Source organism: Myzus persicae, unplaced genomic scaffold (genome assembly GCF_001856785.1).
Source record: "Myzus persicae strain clone G006 unplaced genomic scaffold, MPER_G0061.0, whole genome shotgun sequence".
Taxonomy (NCBI): domain Eukaryota; kingdom Metazoa; phylum Arthropoda; class Insecta; order Hemiptera; family Aphididae; genus Myzus; species Myzus persicae.
The window spans coordinates 637,431-662,315 of NW_019104189.1; the positions used below are offsets into that span (position 1 = coordinate 637,431).

At 30.1% G+C, this 24,885-nt stretch overlaps 2 protein-coding genes across 2 annotated transcripts; both read right to left on the reverse strand.

Annotated features, from left to right (window-relative positions):
• Window positions 1-2,028: 2,028 nt before the first annotated feature.
• On the reverse strand, window positions 2,029-15,057 carry LOC111039784 (homeobox protein rough-like). The gene is made up of 3 exons (XM_022323414.1): window positions 14,580-15,057; window positions 8,724-8,961; window positions 2,029-2,721 (listed from the first exon to the last, which is right to left on the reverse strand). The coding sequence occupies exons 1-3, from the start codon at window positions 14,878-14,880 to the stop codon at window positions 2,679-2,681; spliced, it is 582 nt and encodes a 193-aa protein (XP_022179106.1). The 5' UTR covers window positions 14,881-15,057; the 3' UTR covers window positions 2,029-2,678.
• A 641-nt stretch (window positions 15,058-15,698) lies between these two features.
• LOC111039783 (intraflagellar transport protein 46 homolog) lies at window positions 15,699-23,446 on the reverse strand. Its single transcript, XM_022323413.1, has 7 exons — window positions 22,061-23,446; window positions 21,091-21,206; window positions 19,722-19,793; window positions 18,521-18,749; window positions 17,726-17,835; window positions 17,476-17,594; window positions 15,699-16,010 (listed from the first exon to the last, which is right to left on the reverse strand). Exons 1-7 carry the CDS (start codon window positions 22,184-22,186, stop codon window positions 15,883-15,885), a joined length of 900 nt encoding a protein of 299 aa, XP_022179105.1. The 5' UTR covers window positions 22,187-23,446; the 3' UTR covers window positions 15,699-15,882.
• Window positions 23,447-24,885: the final 1,439 nt, after the last annotated feature.

The window sequence follows — 24,885 nt, forward strand, 5'->3', positions numbered from 1 at the left end:
ATTATTAAAATAAAACAAAATATTCCAAAAAAAGTAAAATTATTACAAAATACGATTTTAATTAATTTATAAATAAAAAATACAAAAATAAAAATAAAAAGTATATAAAAATGTTTTTATATTGCAACCTACTATGTGTACCTAACTAAATTGTATTAAGATTGAGATTATGAGTACTTTTATATTTGGTGGCCCGCTCGATTACAAATGTTTACCAAAGTGGCCCGCCGAGGAAAAAAGGTTGGGCATCACTGGTTTAGAAGATGAAAATTCATCGTCAGAGAACCCATTATATTTTATGTAGCTACTTTTTGCAGCATATATATATATATAAATCGTGTCGGACTCTTCGGTGCGCAGTGTGCGTGCGCCTCGTGCAGGATCTAAGGTGGTATAAATATATTAATAGCCATATATATATATACCTCATATACGACGATTTTTCAAGGGCATCCGGTGGACCGACATTTGCAAGTATAGTAATAATAATAATAATAATAATAATACAGACGACCGTGTATTTGTCTCTCCGTTTGCGGTGGACACGCAGACTGGTCCGGCGACGATACCAGTTCGGATTGTCTCTAGTGCACGACCGCGACGGCCTGACATTGCGCGTCCATACCTTGGTTATAAACTACCTACCATTCTCGCATTGTGCACGTCGAGATCATATTGTTACACGCAGAAGAACGCAGCAGCGATAGTTCGACACGCCATGCCGTTAGCCATTTATACGCAGTGTGTACACGTGTGATACACACACCAATACGGCCTACCTCGTCAATTCGATTTTCCGAAGTAACCCCACACGCAGTACCTAGTTCTTTGTCAATAAGACAATATTATACCAACAGGAGCTCTCTGGCCATCAGCGTTTTATTTTCATAATGATAACATGTATAATACGCGTTCTGCGGTGTTTTGCATTCGAGTACACGACAACACGTGTACTTTTATAATATTATTGTATTGAATACAATTAACGTATTTTATTTTTCATTTGTATTTTGTATGCACCTACGTTATTCGATCAACGCACATTTTTCTACCGGGTTTTTATTTGGTCCCTTATTCTGGATATTCTTCCATTCATAGAAATAATTCAATCATAAAAACTGCTAACGCGTAATACAAAAAGTTAAAAAATAACAATAACCCGCAATATCCACGTGCGTCGTGCAGGTTGTATTATGCAGTCCTTACTAAACTTCAACATCGAACTGCGGCTACGTATAAAAATATGTTACAATTCTGATGTGTATATTATATTTTGTATACACAGTGCACGTTTGAATGTATTCAAACTGAACGATTTTTTTTTTATAAAACACAAGTAACATTTTTTGTTACCAATATACCTTTGGTTGTTATCAATATTATCATCACGGGTAGGAGCGATAATAATGTTGACAGGAAATACCTCTTAATTACTTTATTATTTAATTAAAATAATATGTACCTGTTTATCATTTGAACGAGTAATACGAATCAACAAAGAAATTAGTAAAGTCGTCAATATTATTTTATCTATATATATTTTATGTACAATGCGATCACAATATTATAATAATTACTTTACATGTAATAATAGGTAACAATTGTACACTGTGGCAGTTACAGTTGCCCACATTTCCCATCCAGCTTATACAGCACATTTAAGACTTCGGCCCGGGGGTGGCAATTTAAGCAGCCCCTCGATTCAACGCCTATTATGTGCGCCAATGAGTCGTCGTGCCTTTTCTTTAAACACTCGCACGTGCCGAAATTAAACAACGACAGTACATGATGGGTACGCGGATGGCGTTAATAATATTATAGACTAAATTTTGATTTATTCGAGTGATTATATATCACTATATACGTACAACTGCATCAGTAACTTAAAAATACAAAACAATATCGTAAGACTAGACTGTGTATAGGTAAATACGTTATATTAATTAATAATTATCTGTAGTCGGTATTACCTCATCACGCGCGGAACAAACGTGGGCACCTATGTAATGTGTAATATGTATAATGGAATTTATATGCACATCAATTATGTTTTAATAGAAAAAGTAATATAATATAATTACATAGTTTATAGGCGTGAACAACATCCTGTATATATTATTATTATATAGGTATGCGTACTGCTATCGCGTTCAAAACGACAAGCATTTAAATCGTTCGTTTACAACGTCCTGCTTGTTTACGAAATATAATATAGTTTCGAATACCTAGTAGAACCCTAAACGTACGTAATATTTTCACTCTTCGTACCTACATAATATTATTACAATATAATAAATAAAATAGTCATAAACGGCGAGAGGAGAGATCTCTCGTTAACAATAATAATAATAATAATAATAATAATAATATTAGACATTTGAGAAATTCGTTGCTTTTCGCGCGATCAAATAGATAGATGACAACAATGTCGGCATAATATATAATATAATAATAATAATAATAATAATAATAATATACGTAATACGTCTGTCTTATTTCACGGATTCCGCACTTTTCATCTTGCGAGATTTTGGCGCCATCTTCGTCGGCCAGATACAATATAATATATTTATATATATCATATATGTACAGCACGGTATAACAGCAATATGGTGACAATTATTCCTAGGTAGGTTTATTTTATTATATCGTTATTGTTGGCCACGCTTAACCCGCCGTTAAATCTTTGGCAAAATGAATCCGTTTTGCTGGAACATCTGCCTGGAAAAAAAAAAGATAACGTCGTCATTATAATAATAGTAATAGTCAACAGATATATATGACATGATGACAGCAATATTTACATTCTATAATATAAACGATTATGCGTGTGCCGCCACTCGTCAGGAGCGATTAAGATTTTCCTCATTTAGTGAGGATTTAGTAAGTTATTAATTTTTTACCTCAAACTCACTGATCTGTGGTGCCACCAAAGGTATTAAACTATATCATAATATATTATAGTATAATATACTAAAAAAAAACATTCTTAGAACAATAATCAGTGTATTATAATTTGTATATGTATATATGTTTTGTTAAAAATGCATTTCCCGATTTCTCGTGTCGTAATAATAACATCAATATAATAAATTAATGTTTAACCTTATATTTCATATTGTTGCATCGTAATGCAATGTAATACCTATGTAATTCTTCGTTTAATTTTATAAAAACTTAAATTTGTATCAATTTATTTGGCCCCAGATATCTTGTAGGTATACTTATAAGAATATTAATACTAACATGTTCGTTTATTCGAGTAAATATCGTAAGGTAATTCTAAGTTATTTTTCGATAAGTACTTCGATAAAAGAATTATATAACCATGATGGTAGGTACCGTAAAATTTTGCCCCGGGTGGTAAATTCGTTAACTCGGAACTGAATTAATCACATTAACATAGTGCGTATAGGTACGTCGTTTATTGTTTGGGTGTACCTATATAATTTAGTGATATATGAATAAGCCACCACACGATCAGCCACCACCGCCACCAATATAACTTCACAATAAATAATAATTAACGTTTTAAACAGCTGTCGGAGACGTGCACAACATCAATCGAGCTGTGTGATTTGATTAGGATTCGCTACGGCGCGTACTGTGATCTACGCTATTACTGTAAGTATACAATATAATATATAATATTATACATAGTATAACCACATAATATATATAAACATAATAATATACACAATATAAGGTGCAGGGTACTAGGGTAGTTACCTATCGGAGGGAGGAGGACGTAGGTACAATGTATAATGTACACGCGCGCGCGCGCCGTTTCAATAAAGGACCGATGCAAATAACCGTGAAATCCGCGCGGGCGTACGTGAAAAACGTGGAAATAACAATAAAAATAATGCGAATAAAATATTATTACGACATCTGACTAATTTTCGCACAGTGCTTTTGTGCGGGTGCGGGGTAAAATACGCGTAAACGAATCGGCTTTGCGTTTACACACAACAATAATATATTATACACAACGCAATCATTATTCTATTGAGACATTGAGTTGTATTATTGTTTGTTGTAGTATAATATAGTCGTCACCTCCGTAAGTATACGGTAGTTTTTCTCTTCACAATAAAAATACATATACGACCACCGCGATAAAAGGTCCAGAACGATGCCAATATACTATAATATTATATATCGCGTGTCTTCGTATATAATATATTGCGGGACATCGCATTTTCGTTCGAATCAAATATGCAAACAATTTAAATTTAATTACAAAATAACAGCTGACGGGTAGCGCATCGTACTCGTACGTATAATGATATATCAATGCGTACATAATATCATTTTAGTCGTATAATAATCGTTATAACTGACGAGAATCTCCCTATATGCGAGAAGACGCAACACACGCACCTATTGCAGTCGTTTTCTCGGCGAGTCTCTGGCTCGTTTATTTTATAGAGATAATAATATTATATTATTCGGAGCGCAATCATCATGCCATTGAGACATTGGGTCGTATTATTATAATGTGTGGTATAGTCTTGCGCCGTCTCAAGTTTTTCTCTTCGCAAATATCACCTACGATGAGACTGCTAAAGCACTGCTAATAATAACATTATAGCACGTGTCTCCGCGTATTATTGTGTACGTCGTACGAGAATTGTCGTTCGTGTAATGATACAGAATAATACCTGACAGGTGTAGCGTATCGTATTCGTGTATAATGATACATCTATGCGAACACATTATTGTTGTTTACTCGACGAATATCTCCCTGCAATAAGAGGAATCAACACGCGCGCATCCGTTGTCTCTGCGTCAAGCACGCACATGCCGCATTCTAAATGTACGTTTCGCGCACAGTTTTGTTGATATCACTGATATCAGTGTAAATAATTAATATTTACCTTAACAGCGAGTATAATAAACCTTAAATAAATACGGTATGCTATTGCATTTTGTTTTCTTGTAGAAATAAAAGTAAATAGTGTGGCCACAGCACTACGTATATATATATATATAAATGTATTGACTTGTAACTAACTAGGACTTGGATTTGTATGCGTTAAAAAAAAAACAATGAAATATTTGCATAGGTACATATGCACTAGAAAAGTCCTTAATATGCAGTAGATATAATATACAATACAACATCATAAAATATTTTTTTTTTAATTTGAGTTGTATCTATATCATGAGGTACCGATTATGAAGCGAATTTAAAATCGGATATTTGATATGCTGCATCTTCCTAAGAAATACGAAAACGCATCAAGTGACAAACATATTCAAATGCAAATGGGCTTGTACCTTATTTATATAACTTATAAGAACTTAAACGTTTTAGAGTACTACAGCCTTAAGTAATTAAAGACTTATTCAAAATATTCACATGTAAACAGTAAAATAATTGAAGCATTTTTTTGAAAAATTAAATCTGCTTTAAGTTTAAAACAAACAGTCAGCGACGTATAAGAGAGTTTTAAAAAACGCCAAACTAGAAGTATTACTAAAGAGTAAAAATTTGAAACTCGTGGAGGCTCGATGCACGTGGACCATGCAAGATATGAATTGTTTTTGTGTATTTAGACGCACTTACGATATTCTTCGACAATTTGCGATGTAAATCCCGAACACTTTTGGATATAACTGCATACGACAGGCCTACACTGTACTATAATATTATATACACCTGAGAAAACCGTATCTATCAACAACTAAATTCACGCCGTCTTTAAAATATTACAACTATGATGTATTATGTTGACTGCACGTTAGTGAAGTATTCAAAACGAAACAAAATTAACCTTTGTAAATTGTATTTGGTTGCATCCAAAAACTACACACTTATGGGTTTTGACTCCACAAGACATTTGTGATTGACAAAAATCGTACAATTCAACGGTTTATTGCATAGCGAAATTCCGCTCACTGCTTTTGATCTACATACCAGATTTGGAGCGAAGTTTGGAAGAAGCACTCGATTTTGTTTTAAATTGTGATGCTCTAATTATCCAAAATGAAAAAAATAACATATTTTCAAATACGATTAAATTTTTATTTTAACGTGTATAAACATATTGAATTCATGTATAATTAATAACTATTATGAGTACAGTTGGTATATCTGAAGGTAGTTAAGATAGTTTTTAAAAAAATAACAAATATAAATAATAAATAATATATTTTTAAGTAATTATTAAGTGTGTGGTTTTCAAATACAATACAACCTTATTTTTAAAGTATGTGGTTTTGACCAAGTAAATAAGTGTAGTTTCAATCTACTGAAACCATGTGGTTTTTGGATTCAACACTTTTTTTTGCCTGCAAAAAATATTGAATTTTACCTTGTGATGTGCGATGCTATTATTTACGGTTATGAGCGTCATATTAAAATATCATGTACCAATACAGCAATAGATGCCTCTTATTGCGGTGGACTAAATAAGGATGTATTATTGTCGTAACAAAATTTAACACATCAGCTTATCGAATAAAAAGTTTATTTTGTGTGGGATTCTACATTATTCGCAATCTTTCGCATGTTTATTCTACCGAAATACCGATCTATTATTATTATTGTCTACGTATGATCATAATATATTGTACACCAACAGTAATCCGATCTTTGCATCATTTCAATGCATATTTAAAATCTTTTATATAGTATTTTAGACAGCTTAAGTCTATAAGAAGATATTATCCACGATAATATTTAATCGTTTAAAGTATATATTATTATACATACTACAGCTGTGGTGTGGAATTTAACATGATTTTAATGGAAATTAGTCACGATATTCAATGTTATGACTGTAAAATAATAATAAATCAAAACAGTCGTTACGATGTATTATCTAAAAAAATATTGTACCTATTTATATACATAATTATTATGTTATACTTAAGTTATTTATTTATTTCAACTGGCACCATGCAAATCTTAAGGTTATTTTCAATAATTTATCACTTTCTTTTTATTGTCTCATTATTACGAATTTCTTTTGTATTTCATAATGTAATCATCGTTGTTTGTTAAATAATTAAATCCCAGGTCTGTATGATTTTATATTAGATTATTTAGATATAGTTATACACGAAGTCGTAAGCATAACAATATCATTACAATTTGATTAACTCGTAAACATTAAAAAGTTAAAACAAAACAAAACTTCGTGTATGAAATCATAAAGACAAATATTATTTTATTTAAATACTATAATATGTATTATTGAATTGAAAAAAAAACCAAGCAAATACCTTTTTCTGTGATATAAATAGCTTATTTCTCAAGTTAAGAAAAACCAGATATCAACAAAACCGATAGGTTTCGGGGGACAGATCTGTGATAAAACCCAACCTATCACCCATGTACGAAAATTGTGTCTTACAGACATCCATCACCCCCATCGCTGGTTAATTTTTTTGACGATGCGGACTTTTTCCACCCGGATATTAGGAATTCCCCAGGTCCATTTCCCCTCATAAGCAATTGACATGTTTCTATTAACTGACATTAGAACCAGACCATTACGATTAAAAAAGTAAAATCAAATACGTATCATATATATGTATGCTCTATGACAGTTTGATAGCTTTATAAAAAAAAAGATAAGGGGATCGACCTCACATCGTTTTATATAGAATGTACGCTCACTCACAGCAACTAAATATTATTTATTATAAATCTCCTCTTCAACATTAAATTATTATGTATTTCATTCAGAATATTATACAAATATGCACATTTAAAAATGTAATCACAATCAACTCATTAAACATAATCAATCAAGTTTAAAAAAAAACAGGAACATTTTAACCATGCAGTTTACTGTGCTGGACTATTATGCAGATGTATATAATATACAAAAATATAACCAAATAGGTATTGTTAGTTAGGTCAGTGTGTTAATTAATTAAGTTTGCTTATGTAATAAAATAATTGAAATATTGTTAAAAACTGTTGGTGTATTATATTGACATATTGAAAACCAAGTATATTTAAAAGACTGAATGGTGTAACCACGAATAATATGCAAAATACAGAATCTGAAAATCTGATTTCAAATTCAAATTATTCGTTTTAGAATTTCCAAAACCACATAAATTACATTACACGAGTTTTTCTGTTCATTTTTAAAAAAAATAATAAATTACAGTCAATGTCACCTTTCTGCAAACAAAAAAATAAATATTATGGTCCTAGAACATCAGTATCTACTACTATTTATAAATAAGTATGGCATAATACGTTGAAATATCATAGTGTACATTTGATATTCTGGATGCAGTATACTGGGGCTGGTCTCAATAATATCCTACATCTTACAATACTTTTCAATTTTTTCAATTTTAGATTAGAAACAGATGAAAGCTTCAATGATCCAACATGCCTGCATAGATAGGAAATAGAATATTTTACTGGATTTGAAAGAACACGTTTGTTAATTCGAAGTGAAGAACCCTGATTTTTTTATGAAAGTCTCAACACTCTCAACTATTTTCAGTCAAACAGTTAATACTTAATTTATCAAATGCGTCAAAATTGCTGAGTTAATGTTTTATAACAACACCTTCAATTATAATTGTATGCAGGTAATATTTGTATAATCTTTCTGTACTGTGCGCTATATATTGTTATATTTTTAAACGTGATTTTTCCGACGATTTATAATGATTAATGAATAATATTTTATTGCCATGTGCTGCGAGGATAATGTAGGTACTTAATGTAAAAAGATTTATCTCACCTGATTTGCTGGTCGTAATGTGTCTTTTCCAGCCTCTTGTCTTTGGCCCTGCGATTTTGAAACCAAATCTTCACCTGCGTTTCAGATAAATCTAATGCGTTGGCCAATTCCGATCTCCTGTTCCGGGACACGTACTCGTTGTTCCTGTACTCCATTTCCAGGCTCAGAGTCTGTTCCGGACTGAACGTGGTTCTCTGCCGCCGGGGTGCCCTGCCTTCTTTCCGTCGCCTCCTTTCGACTGTAAACGGACCACACATGACACATCGTTACAACCGTGATTAGAAATAATTCAAAACCCTACAGTTTTTGTATTTCGGTCGATCGGATTTAACCGTTTCCGTGGTAGGTATGTGCATATATATTTATTATTAAACGTTCTACGTTCTTCGGCATTGTTCTTCTAATAATTGTCATTGGTTTATTACTTGTTTTTAATAAACACTTATATTCAAATTTACCCATCGTACACCTACAATAATTGTGTTATAATAAAATATAATCGGATCACCGCGTTAATGTATTTTTTTTCTTTGCAAGTAGGTATAGCTAGTATAGGCAGTTGATTAGGAAACCTACGAAATATTTTCGGCGGCTAAGTACGAGGGTTAATTGTTGTGTTATGACATTATTACACAGTAAACGGCGTATATTAACTTGTAATATAATAATGAATATGCTAGTAGTTATAGCCAAGGTAACTATACGACTTCCGAGTATCGTATTCCATGTATGTTATAAGATGTGATTTAAGAAACTTTAGATGGCATATGGTATACCTCAGTATGCCTTAATAGGGGTCAATATTGGAAAGATTTCCTTTCCACACAGAGTATTATGTGGTGATAGGCTACGAAATCTTTAAATACACCATGTATAAAAATAATTAAGGGAATACATCAAATTAACACATTAATGAAGCACCTACGTTTAAACTTAAAACGAAGCAAAATGCATACAGTTTTTTTTAAGAACTAAGACTATAGTGTAGTATAAGGTCTAAAGTCGACCAGAAAATAATATTATTGTTTATTTCATTATTTCACAATCTCTAGAAATGTTTATCTTGTTTAAAAATACATACCTACGTACATTACATCAAATACACATATTTTTACATGACCACGAAATAATGTTTAATGACACATTTTACAACAATATCAACTTTTTTAGTATGTTGTGTATGGAATTATAATTTATTTACAATCAATTCATGTAATTGTGTATCAATAAATTGTAATGATAATGTGGTGTCAAACACAGTTGGTATTTCAACAACTATTGTTATCTTCTTCCAAATTTAAAAAATAATCAGATTAATAAAATATAATAGTATGATCCTTTAAATTTATTAATGATGTAAACATAACAAAACATTAAATGTACTAGTTAATACTAAGTTATTTCCATTGAATTGGCATTTATATAAAAAATAATTAATAGTTTGTATTGTAATGAATGTTATGATTATATTCGCGAATCGAATAATTATTATTTTAAGAATAAGCGTGTTTTTGGTTATGTGTTTTTAGGTGGTGTAATAATTATTATCTAGCGTTAGAATGATAAAAAAAACGCTTATGAAATGTACCTAATGCATTGAAAAATCGAGTAATCAAGACTTAAAACAATAGAGTATAATTAATTATATTCTACAGTTTAATATCAGATGCATTGACTTAAAATAAAGATTAGATATTATGTTATACCTACATATTTACAAAATTTAAATATTTAATCAGCGTGTATGTTGACATGTTGTATTTGCCTACTTTAATACTATAATACATTAATAGGCTATAACTTATTAAATAATCAAAAATAAACCATTTATTTTAACAAAAATGCCAATCAATATTATAATGTATAAAATATCTACTTAGGTAGTTTTTTTATATTGTTTTACATTTTAATGTTACAATTTAATTAAATAGCAATCTTTTACAACCAATGACTTAATATATTATGATGTAATTATATTATTAGTTGTTTCAAATATTATATGCATAGAATATATTTTTAAATTTAAACTTTGTACCTATAATACGCGTATTACGACTGATCCAGAAAAATTGTTTCATATATTTTTGTAATAATATTGGCAAATTATTCCTACATACCAAAGTAATACTATGACAATAAATTACCGCAATATAGTGTGTAACACATTAAACAATACAATAAATTGTCTTAATATATTGATTATTAATCCTCATTAAAGGGGTACTGAGTATTTTTTGCTTATAAAAATGTTTCTGTTGTATACATATATAGATAGCCCACACTAATCGTTTTGTATTATTCCTATTTCTGTTTTTTTTTAAGTTTCATTATGACGTCATTTAATTCAAATTGAATTAATTTTTATATTACTAAAGGTAGGTAGTTATCTATTATTTTGACCGTACGTGGAATTATATTGTAAACCCGATATAACTCATTAATATTAATAACACATATTTTAAATTTGACATGAGTCCGTATGATTTTGTATACATATAATATATATATAACTGTGCGTCCTAATTTTGAGCATAACCCTGGAGATGTTTTTGAAGTATTAAGCTAAAGATGAATTGACTTTTGTAATATTATTATGTTGTATGTCGGATCAAACACACTTATATTATAATATTATATTTAATATGGAATAATAATTATTACACTATTATGTAATACGAAATGCATCTAAAGGGGCGAAACGAGTTCTGCCTACAGAACACCTACATAATTTAACGAACTCTTCGTTTTATAATAATTTTGTCAGTGAAGGATAACCTGACTTAATGCACTGTATAACAGAGATGAAATAAACGTTGCTGACATTCAGGCGTGTAGAACGTGTCTTCACGAACGACTACACCTATATGTACAACACCTGTATGATGCATATACTCAACTACCCTAGTAAAAAATGAAAAACCAAAAAAAAAAACCTATCAGAACGAACTCTTTGCATTGGAAAAGTTGCATGGGTCAATTATAGGTGTACCTACAAGCCATATGCATATTAATTATTATAATATTGTGAATATACGCAATGTCGACGGATGCAGTGCGGTGTTCCTATCCGTGAAAATACTGCATCACCCACCTACATTGTATAATTCTTATATGCAGTTGGCGTTCATAATAATAAACTATTGCAGTAAAATGCATTCAATGAGAAACTAAATAATCGAATAGGGGGAAAAGGATAAGTACTCGTAAACAGACTTTTTTAAACGCGTTACACAACGTGTTGTGATACAAATATGTCAGTTAAGTTACACATTATATTATATTATTTAATTCGTTTGAAAATAAAATATAATACTCTCATGTTGCGTCATTGTATGACACGGAATTATTGTGTCCATACTACGTATTATATTATATCAAATAAATGAACGTAGAAGTATTGAATGTACCCAACACAAATAGATACCTACTCGGGCTACTCATAATAATATATTATGTGTTCATACGAAAAATAAGTTTTACAACCACCGCGTCACCACGATTATAATAATACTCGTAATGTATTAAATTCGGCTTTATTCATTTATCTTAATTGCCTATGTATATTTTTTATTTACTATTGATGCATAGAAGACACCGATTGAAATTATCATAGGTACACATGATATTATTAATGTAAGTACTTAATTTTTTTTTTTTGGATTAGCATAAATATGTATTTAGTTTAAAAAAAAAATGCATAGTAAAACATTGTCAAACACTTAGATGTAGTTGATGTCACGGTGTTCGTGTAAATGTGTTTTTAATATTAAAATTAAAATAATATTATAATTTCCAATAAAGTATTTAAAATGTAAATATTATAAAAAACTTGATTCCACTTTAAATCGCTATTATGTAGTTCTTATAATATTATGAAATGTTAGATCATTATATTGTTTTATATACAGTTCAACAATATGTTACATAACACGTGACATATTTTTAATGGTAATAATTATAGTAATAATTAGTGCGTATAGGACAAACAATAATTTTCTCAATAACACTTTGCATAGTTTTACAATAGTTTATAGTGCTAAAAACAAAAAATATGTTTGTAGTGCAGGTAGACGGATGTTGAATTTAATATTTTATTGTGAAACTAAAAAAAAAATCCTTAAACTGTCATTTACATAAGGGCCTTCAAAACGTAATTTATGACATTTAAAAGTAACATAATATTTTGAATTATATTATCCATGTCTTATGAGCTGACTTCGGACTTATCGTATAAAATATCAATAAAAACAAAAAATACTTCAACTAAATCTTCTTCATTAATTTATTTTCAATCCGGCTTGTTTAACTTACTAGTACTTATTTATTTTAAAAAACAAGATTTTTCAAATATGAAATAAGTATTTAATTTTAGGTATAATAGTAACCTATACATTTATTATATTTATGATCATCAATATTTTATTTATTAGCAGCTATATTGAAAGCTTGAGGGTGTAAATTATATAAGTAAAAACTGTATTCACAATTACAAACAAATGTCATATTTTAAATTCTGAGCTGAGCGATAAATGTATTGATTTTACAATGTGTGTGTTTGTTTTTATGACTGGAGAAATTGTCTTTTTAAAGTAAAAAAATCGTTTGATTTTAATATCTTTAATAACTTTTCTTTTCTCTTCTTGTTTTGTTGTAACTCAAAAATAAATAATCGCAGATACTTGAAATTTTCACTGAATGCTTATATTAGCATTTTCTGTACATTCAATATTTTAAGTCTTTTTTAGCTATTTATAAACACGTCCAATTTGTGTATTGGTATTGTCAAATAATTTTTTTAATCTGCCGATGGGTAAATATCGAATATTGAAAATAATATATTTCATAAATAAGAATTTACAGTTTGGATAAGAAGAGTGCAAAATTACTTCAAACCATCAATTTTACCACACAAACTTAACATGAATTACCTAACTATCTCCTATGATAATAATAATAATATTATGATTTATAATTCTATTATATTAAATTTGATGGCCGAATTATCACCAGGATTCCTTTACTACTCATATAATATATCTTCAGCATTTCAGTGGAACCGAACCTTACTGTTTAGATCGAGCTTGACAATTTTCTCTAAAAATGTGAGCGGGACCCGACTACCCGAGCGGCTATGATTTTAAATCTATTCATACCAGAATATAATATGCATAATTACTCGATGCAAAATTAGAGATAAACTAATTCTTATTTATATAGTTTTAGACTTTAGACAATATATGTATATGTATAATTACCATACAATATATTATAGAGGTTCCCAACCCATGGGCCCCGGAAAATGTGGTACTGGGCCACGGAAGCTAGTCGAGGGTCTAAGCAAATAGTGTCAGCAAATTTTTAATTAACATAACATCAAGATTTTTATATGATTTCAATCGCGTCTACATATTTTCTTTTATATTTTCTCTTATATATTCGTGTGTGTGTTTATATTTTATACCTGTATATTGTACTAGGTAAGTGGGCTTCGGAATTTTTTTATATAATTAGTGGTCAACTAAAAAGTTTGGGAACCTCTGAAATATCTCGATGCATAGCTGCGTAGGTACTCCGTACGTTGCAGAGGGTACTCAATTCAAATTACGTGTTAATTTCACAGTGTAATAAATATTAATGCATTGCAATGTTCCAATTTCATATCGCATCGAGTGTTACGCCAATATTTCCTTTGGAAAGCGAACAAATGAAAATTTCACAAACGGTTTTTCCTATTCGAGGTCAACAACGTATAGTGCACTTGTGGCCACATGGGAAGTGTGGGACCAACGTATTTGGATGTGACCTGAGTGGATTTTTAGAAGTTCGGCGCCACCGATCGAGCGGACGTATACTCACGGAAAGCGGTCAAGCCGGCGGCGAACGTGTGTTCGACGTACGCGGCGGTGGGCCGGACGACCACGACGGTGTGCTGCTGAAGAGACGTGCCCGAGGTGGCCGCGGCCGCGAGCTGCGCCGGGACGGATGGCCGCGGCCGCCTTAGGCCGTACCACTGCTGTAGCGGGACGTCGGCGGCGCGGCCGTGAAGAGGGCGACGGACGTTTTCGGCGGCGGCGGCGGTGGCGTCCGTCTCGTACAACATGGCGAAAAACTTTCTGGGCGACAGCGGCCTGCGGACGGCCACTCCGGTTTCGGTCATGTCGAGGCGGCAGCGATACCTTATAATATTATGTCCGCAGTGTGCGCGCGTACGCGAGGGCTCGTAGGGACTGGACGTCGTAGACGACCGTAGACGATGCCGAAGCGCCGCCGCGGGGGGGCGTGTCCCTCGCGTTTATTGTTATTGTCATTATTAGTGTTTTTAAGGGTTGAAACCGTGTAATCTGATCCGCTCAAGCACCGGGCGAAGGGGTGTTTGTCGTGTGTGCGCACGCGCTCTTTGGCTCCCCGCCATCGAAATCCCATGCACGCCCCCGTTTTCTTAACCACGCGACCGTTTTAGTCACGTTCCCTCCCCTTTAGCGAGCTGTGCAGTGTGCACGTCCGACCCTGCTGCTGCAGGTGCATCAGATTGTTTCTTCTCTGCGTATTATATTATTTGCTTTTTTAAGTCATCACTTATATAGGTTTATACACATAAAAACACAATTCTTCAACCGAGTTGAGAGTACGTAGTTAAAAGATAATCGCCAGACCTTACATTAATTATTATATTACATAACTTTTCACGATACGCGTTATACTAGCCGAGATTCTGTTGGACTCTTTTCGTTGACGTAGCTATACAAATATAATCTCATATTGGTATTAATAAAAAAACACTATATTTCGGGATGACCGATGCGAAGGGGACGTGATTTTTATACAAGGTAGACATGACTTAACAATATCGCAAGTCATAATAGTAATACTATTATAATGTTAGCTAATCGCTTATGTGATGAATGATAATGATATTATGTTTATATATTATATGTATTATTATATTTTCGATATTTCACTCGCAGACTTGTATTTAGTGCATGCCCCTATTAAAAACATACCCGATTGTTATATTTATAATATATTGCTTTTTAATTATACACACAAAATATAAAGTACATAATGAATATATATATACACGGTACACTTTATACACACAAAACGACAACGTCGTATATTAATACAGTAAATAGAACTTTTGTGTATGGGAGTAATGCGATTAACTGCTCTTGTCCGAAGCTAGAACAGTTGTGTTTTGAGCTCGAGAGTTCTTGATAGCCACGTATACGGAAAACAACAGGTGCAGAGACTCAACTTTTGTGTCAGTCTTCGGGATCCCGAAGTAATCTGAAACAGATTTCAATTACGTGATTTAGTGGACCTGTGCAGTTAATCGAAGTTCTACGAAATGATATTACCGATGCATAAAAAGATGAAAAATAAACATTTCATAAAGTCGTAAACTCATAATATACTTATTAGATATACGGAGATCAGAGTTTCTTGTTCTTATATTATATACCTATTAGGTACTTACTTGTATAGCTCATTTAAAAATTACATCGACAAACATCGACAACCGATAGAAATCCGTGGATTACACGTGACGTTTTGCAAGTGATATTTTAATTTTTAATACCATATTATATTGGGTATATAATTATAAAAATAATTGTACTTACATTGACAACTCTTCCGGCATTCAATCGGATTAACATATTTTACTTCAGTGGATTAAATTTAAATAGTAAGTAATAACCGATGGTTGGTTACAAATTTACAATATATTATTAAATTGTAGGTATATTCTTTTACAACTTAAACTTACAACACTTCTACACTATTACACTATGACTATACCCACTTTATATCATTAAAAAATTTTAAGACTGTAGCTTTTTTTCAATTCACAATATTATATTATTATTATTTATTGTTATTTTCTTTTAATATTATCCCATGAACAATATAATACTCATACCATTCATACCTTCCACCTGTTTCATTGTAAGCTAACAAGTGTGTTTTTTTTTTGAAAATTTTGATTTTTAATGAAACTAGTTCAAAATTTGAACAAGTAGTTTATCAGTTATTAAATTGTTTATAGTAAGAATAATAGTCACTATAAATGATTTTACAATACTATAATATAAATTTATTATTGAATTTAGTACTTATTATTTATAGTATTACTTGGATATTTTTTACAAAGTATAATGACTTTATTAATTAGTAATATAATTTTCAAATCACTAAAGCTCCTATATTTTCCAAACATGTTATCGTGAACAATAACTCAAAAATAACTCATTCAAAATTTACATTTTGTATAAATTTGTTCGATTCTATAGATAGTATTTATATGCATTATGCATTATGTATCATATTTAATATAATACAAATCTTGCATATTATTTATGAACATTTATTTTAGACTCTTTTATTTTATAATTTTAGTCTTGCAAATATTGTTTAAGCTTGCCATACCTACAATATTTTTAACTGATCTATGTGATATACATATACTTCACTACTATAATATTTTACACTATTAAACATTTAAAACACATGAAAATCTACATCTTGCAGATATAGTCTTAATATTTAGGTATGTCCTAGAACATAAATACACCCATAATATATGGATCTAAAAGTTTTCATTTTATATGAGAATAGTATTGAATAATACCTCATAAATATATGATTTATTTAGATAAATAACTAGCCACGTCGCCGTACTATAACATGATGTATATCATCACAATTCAATATACTTGCATAGTTATCTTAAAAATAATATCGATGCACTTACCACAGACTTCATCAATAAGAGTCAACAAATCTGAATTTTCGAAATCCGGCATGTCTCTGCTCTTCTGATCGCCACCGTCCATCCACGGCTCCATTATTGTTTCTACGTCAGGCATTTTTCTGTTGAAGAGCAAAATAATTATATGCACTGTGCAGTATATTATAATACACGTAATATAATAAATAAATACAAATTTTTTCAATTACATTATGTACAGATACTATAGAGTATAACTTATATCAGTACTTACTTGGAATAAAAAAATGCGGATGTCTTTCCGCGGTTCAATTCATTTATGTCACGTATCCACTGTTCGATGACTTTTGGATTTTTTTCTGCACTTTCCAATTTTTTCACCACCTTTAACAATCCCCCAAATGTTATACTATATTATTATTATTATTATTATTATTATTATTATAAAATAAAAATGATTTCAGTATCTCACATCCTACATGATCGCATCATTATAATTTTATATTCGTTTATATATACTATTTACGGAGTGATGATCCATTCGACTACTTAATATGACAAGTTACACTAATTTTCTAAGTTGATTATTCTTGTCTTGTCGAAAAAAAATGTTTCTGTAGAGTTTAGTTAAAATTTAAAAATATACCTAATCCTACATTCCCACATTTTAAATTAGCAAAATAATATAATTTTTCATCAGTAGTGTCAAAGTGTTATAATGTTTATAAAGGCAACCTATATTTCGTGTTATTTTATATTTATGAAAATAGAATATTTTTCTTAACATTTTGATGTAGGTACTTACAATTGTCAAATATAGAAATAAAACATGGTCTAATTAATGTGCATTAATGTAGTCCATTAATTAGCTCCCTTGTAAAACATGACATTTTTTTTATATAAAAAAATGTAGTCATATAATTACTTCTTACTACCGACCTACATATTATATAAAAACAATTTTTTCGAAAATGAATGTAGTCAGTTTAACCTAACCTAACCTCTCTATTGCATATAAGTATATTTCATAATAATATGGTAAATTGCAGTGTTAATATTTTCAACCCACCAGCGACTTGGACGAAGACGAACACGACGCCCGAAGCTGTAAGTTGAGCAGACACGGGTCGCTTTGGTTAAGACATGGCTCGTCCAAGTACTCCAGACCGAGGCCCGCCTGTATGGAAGGATCGGGTGCAATCACTTTGATAAAAGCATCGGCATCACCAACGGCAGGCAAGTAATCCGGTATGAACGGCTGCAACCTGAACTCGAGTTTTGCCTTCTGGGGGTAGTACCTGCAAACGGACATGTCCGCGAGCATAATATTATGCTACTCAATGTATACCACCCGACACCATGATGATGTCTAACCGAAATTACCCTCGACTTTCATAATAATAATATGTATATTTAAACACGTCCTAGAGTACATTATTGTAGTTTGTAGTTTTTTGTTAGTTTTTAAGTTGGCATAACTGATTTGACACGTTGAATTTAAGAGCCCAACAGTCTTGAATAAACAAATTGTATAATAAATAATAATAATAGCTCCCTAAGAGACATGATTTAAGAAAATAAAAACACGCTTCTATAAAATATTAAGCAAAAAAAAATCATTAACTTAGACACTCATCATACATAATTGGAATAAAACATACATATATATATATAATGTATTGAAGATGCGTATTATGCAAATTCTTAAGTGGGTGCGTATAGTAAGCTGTTACTATTGTGTGTAACATTGTGACTGGAGTGTAAAAAATATGCTCACACAATCATGTGAACCCCCGTAATCACATGTCACAATTATGTAATTAAAAAGCCACCAACATTGTTCACTAAAAAGTAAATAAAATAATGCTATAAAAAAATTTGAAAATATATTTGAATTCTCTAAGAATTTTACTCGAGATCGATCACCCCGCCTTTTTTATTTCTTCTACAATTTCGTATAGGTAATCATTATTTAAAAATATTTCAATTTTCACATTTTAAAATCAAATTTAAAGGAATGATAAGTGTCAAAATTGGAAAAAGTATGATGATCGATCTCAAATAAACTTAAAAAAATCTTAATTTATGTTGCATTCAGATTCGTTTTACCATATCACTAGTTTATTGGTACGATGGACTAAAATGTTTTCGTTGAAAAACGGTTGGTATTGAATTCTCTTAAATACATAGATATGCAATACACCACATAGCTACAATGTAGCAGCTGCATATATAATATTACCTATGTAATATAATGATAGTGTACTTACATTGATATGTATTTGAACACGTCTTTAATATCTTGGGATAAGTGTAAAAGATCGACGTCTTTATTGTAATCCCTAAAAAACATACATTATAGTTTTATTTATATTTAAATATGATTATTATTTACAATATCATATTCAAATTTTACATTTTATAACTTTTTTTTTTATAAGACTGAGTCCAGACAATATTTTTATTTTTAACGGTCTCCAGAAATTTGATTTAAGACGATTGCACAATGATACTAGTAGTATTCGATATTCTCTCATATTAGTAGATTATTAGAGCTTTGTAAACATTTTTTAATTTTAATTAAATAATTTATAATTATAATAGACAATTATTAATAATAAATAATTTTAGAAAATCACAATACCAGGATGTTTCAATTAAATTAACATAATACCTATTATAGGTATATATTTTTTTACAAACGAAATCAACAACTATGATTGTCTCTGGTTGGTTTTAAGTTAGGTAGTTTCTAAATCACCTACATAATATTGTATTTTTATATACCGAAAAGTTATTTTTATTTTTATTAAACTATTAATATATTTCTATATTACACACATTGTCACATAATTATTTCCGTGAACATTTTTCTATTTTCATGGAATTTTTTTCCTTTAAAAATTTAAACTGAATAAGTGCTATGATGATTAAATCTGAAGAAGACGATATAATAGGCAATTGGAATTTGCATATGTCTAGTTAATACTAAGAGTTATTAACAGGTATTACGAAATGGAACAAAAAAAATTAATTTTTTTTTAGTTAAAAGTGGATGACGGATGTGGTATTATATAATCATATTATATTTAATATAGGTACACAACAATAAACGTGGCGATTAAAGCAATAAATATGATTTGTTGGCATACGTCTTATGTACCTACGTGTTTTTAAATGATTGTTGTGAAATTATCGAATTATTCACCACACTAGAAAATTGAATGCATTATTCATTAAATCCTTTCCGTGCAGCTGTCGATGTGATTATGAATGTGGACCGCTAATTGGGTCTTAAAATCTGAGAAGTTTACGAATAAATGGAAAAAATAATTTTAATACGATTTTAAGGTAAAATTTTTAGTCAGTATGTCCATGAAAACCATACAATATATATTTATATATAAGACATATGTATATAATAAAGTATAATATACATAAAATTATATTATCTGACATATTGATATAATAATCCTTCAGTAATTGAAAAACGTGTTAAATGATGTGTGTTGTGTAATCATTGAAGTATATATTAAATAGAAGAAAAGTAATCATTATTACTTCGCTAGAATCAGAATATAATCAAAATTTAATTTAGGTACTATTTGATAAAAAAAAAATCATCTCACTGGATTTTACCTCTGAGCTTCGTGCACGTCAAAACTGTCCGGATCTTCTTTTACGGCCGCATCTACTTCTTCGTAATCCACAGCTCGTAACCTGGACCTGGACCTTCGACCTGAACCACTGGACATCTATTTAAATATAACGTCTATAAATTAATCTAAATGTATGTATTAATAATTAGTTTATTATTATAAATAAACCAGTGAAACAGACAGAAAATAGACAATTTCTTAATATACAGGATTATCACATATTTCACTGTCCTACCCTGTATATTATATTCTTCAAAGTTCAAACTGTTCACTTCACATCTTCGCAGAAGCATAATTATGGCTAGGTAAAGAGAAGGAAATAATCATTTTACCATAAAAAAAAATTAAGTAAATATGTAAATATTAATTTTATTATAATACTTAATAATTTATTTTGAGTCTAATCAATTACAAAGTAATATTATTAAACAATACTCAGAAATAATTATGTGTAGTCAATAATCATCATCAACATAATAATTATTATAGATTTACAATTTTTATCTTCATAATAATTTAAAGCTAATTTATTTAGAACCCTATAATCTGAATCTACTAATAATTATGGTATTGGTGATAGCAGAGAATAATAATACGAGAGCTGATAACAATAACTTAGCCCAGAGGAGAAAATTCTGGAAAAGTTATACTCGAATCCAACCATAAGAATTCGACAGTTATACATAACTATACACGATATTATATTTACAATATTACTACTACAGATCATAATATAATATTATATTCAATGATACTATAAGCAATTAAAATTGTATCAAAAACAATAATTTTTTTTTCGATATTTTATACCTAAAACCATTGATTATAAATAATTTATTATCATATATTATAAATAAAACAATACTAAAACCTAATATCACAAACAAATGCAAGGACAACTCTTGCTCTTGATATAATCACTATAACTCAATCATATATTTTTAGATTACCAAAAGTTTTCGCTGCTTAGCACTGGGCGTCCTCAGATCTCTACTGCTGTCGTTGTCGATGCTGCTATCCGACGACTCACTGTCGACATCCTCGGCGTCCTTTACGTCGATCTCTTCGTCGTACATTGTGTTTCACAGCAATTTGGAGGCAAATATAATGCAATATGACTAGTATTTGTTTCGACCGAGGGTTAATATTATGGATACGAATATGTATCAACGTACGCAAAGGCCATAATACTACACTCAGTAGGTGCACACTTTATACACGCTTTACACCCGATAACCACTGTTTTGGTTACCGGTGCCCGGTGTTGCCGTTGGTAACTGCACTCAGATACCAGCTGCTGCCTGCTGTTGTACCTACGCTGAAGTCAGTGGTCGACGATTGATTTTTTTGAATGTACAAACCGCCGCATGCATCGCCAAAGCACTCTACAGTATATTATTATGTACGATACTCTATAGTATAATATGTAGGTACAATACTCTGGCTAATATAGGTACATTGATACATATCAATGTCATATCGACAAGTTACACATTACTATGCACAAATATTATCAAATCAGTGATGGCTGATTGGCTGAAGTCCTAAGATTTTCAACAGAAAGGTCACTTGCAGACTACCCTCAAAATTACCTACTTGGAGATAATAATGAAATTTCGCAAAAACTTTTAAATACCTAATGAAACATTAATATTTTGTATGTAAATCTAATGTATGTGATATATTATCCAGATCTAGACCATGGGTAAATATTTAATTTATAAGTTTTAAAATAGTTATTATTTTCAGTCACTCTTTTCTATTGAAGTTTTTTTACAAAAAATGAACGACAAATGGCTAAAATAACTTGCAGAATATTATTAATACTATAATTTATATTATTATGTTAGATCCAAAGCAATCTTTCATTGCATCGATTGGAAGTCGAGAACGAATTTTCTCCTCTTTTATCCAGCAAGCTTATCTCAGTTATCTGTACCGCACTGGTGAATCGAAAAAACGTATTCTTAAACTATCGTACACAGCCGGAAAAAATACGGACGTACAGATTATATTCGGTTTGTAGGGAAATGGGATTAAGGAAATAAAATGTATAGTATCTAATGTTTAAAGTGGCGTCGATACGAGAGAAAGTCATAATAACGTTTTTAATATCGTATTACAGATAATAACTTATCATGGATTATATAAACTAGCCACTAAATTATAAACTGGCATCAAACAAACCCCAAAATATACCAAAATATTAAATTGCATACACGTCATGGAAAATTAATTTTACCGATATAGATTCAATAATGCACAATACATTTATAATTTATTATTCTCTCATCGAATATTTAAATCGAATGTAAAAAATTGATTTAAATATTACTATAATTAGGTACCAATAATATAATTCAAATTATTAACCTTTAAGCGTTTTTTTTCTATAACGAAATCAAATAGTCATTACAATTTAAAATAAAATATATATAAATAGTTGAATTATTAATTTATAATACTGTTGTGTATTATATTACAAACTGAGTTTAGTGATGAATTTTACAGGAACACAAGACACACAATACACATAGCATTAATGTGTACTTAGTAGTGAAACTAAAACATTGAAGGGGCAAAATAAAAACTTATTAAAATGCATAAAATTATGATATGTTATGCTATTTGTATTGCATTCTGTTTAATTAAAGGATAATATTAGTGGGCAAGAAACCGCTAAAATTGAAAAATTACCGTTTTCTATAAAAATTAAAAATTAAAAAGGTTAAAATAATAAAACTATCCATAAGTACCTAGTAAGTATTATAAATTTTGTTTATTATCTTGCAATTTATAAAAATGATGTATACATTTTATTATTTTGTGTCTTAATAATATAATACATGTAAGACATTGTATCATTAATCATTAAAATTATTACGATTAGAATGTTTGGTTGAAATTTTACTTCTTCCAAATTGTTGATGTTCAAATGTACAAATTTTTTACATAACAGCAGAAATAAGAACGAATGGAGTGCTATATTTTATTATTTTTTATAAAAACACATAGCCATTCACTCATTACAAAAATCACAAAATTAAACATAAGTGAATAACAACATAACAATCGAAACATCAAAATTGTTTAAGTATTATATGTATAGTAAAATGTTTGAATACATTGAATAATTTGTTATTATTCCGTGTTCCGTATCATAATATGCATGAAATGACAGCAGCCACTAAAAGTATTGTTGAAATCAGACAAAAATGTCCACATTAAGAAATGTTTTACGATAGAAATAGATGACGTAAGAACAATATGCTTATATTATAACTTAAAACCTAAATAGTAATGATTAATTTATAAAGAATCTACAATGTAAATGGTTTGAGGGTAATTTGATGACAAAAAACTATTTCAAAATGTCAATGTTTTGCGATTACTCAATAAATGAACATGGGATTACATACTCTTACTAATGTTCTTTTACGTTACACACACAGTCGCCTTGTAAGATGTGTCATTGTATGTTGAGGGTATGATAAGTTGCCTATACAAATCTCCTTAGAAATTTATATACTGGAACCTCCAATGATTCATTTATTTGGGTGCCGTAAATGTTTTAACATACAATATATTTTTTTCTAAAATCCATAGGCCAAAAATATGCCTAATTAAAAAAATATATATTTTAATATTAGCTATGATTATATTTACTATATTTTATTATTCAAATATTCAATAGTAAATAATATTATACAGAATACTAGCTATAGAGTTGAAAGGCTGCAGATTCCAGGTATGAGATATAATATTATATATTAAT

Excerpts from the sequence above, each read along its gene's own strand:
- LOC111039784 (XM_022323414.1), bottom strand. The coding sequence starts at position 14,880 with ATGACCGAAACCGGAGTGGCCGTCCGCAGGCCGCTGTCGCCCAGAAAG. Across the intron at positions 8,962-14,579 it reads CGCCGGCTTGACCGCTTTCC|TCGAAAGGAGGCGACGGAAA; the intron begins GTGAGTATACGT and ends GTCCGTTTACAG. Across the intron at positions 2,722-8,723 it reads CATTACGACCAGCAAATCAG|GCAGATGTTCCAGCAAAACG; the intron begins GTGAGATAAATC and ends TTTTTTTTCCAG.
- LOC111039783 (XM_022323413.1), bottom strand. The coding sequence starts at position 22,186 with ATGTACGACGAAGAGATCGACGTAAAGGACGCCGAGGATGTCGACAGT. Across the intron at positions 21,207-22,060 it reads CTAAGCAGCGAAAACTTTTG|ATGTCCAGTGGTTCAGGTCG; the intron begins GTAATCTAAAAA and ends ATATTTAAATAG. Across the intron at positions 16,011-17,475 it reads TCTTATTGATGAAGTCTGTG|ATTACTTCGGGATCCCGAAG; the intron begins GTAAGTGCATCG and ends AATCTGTTTCAG.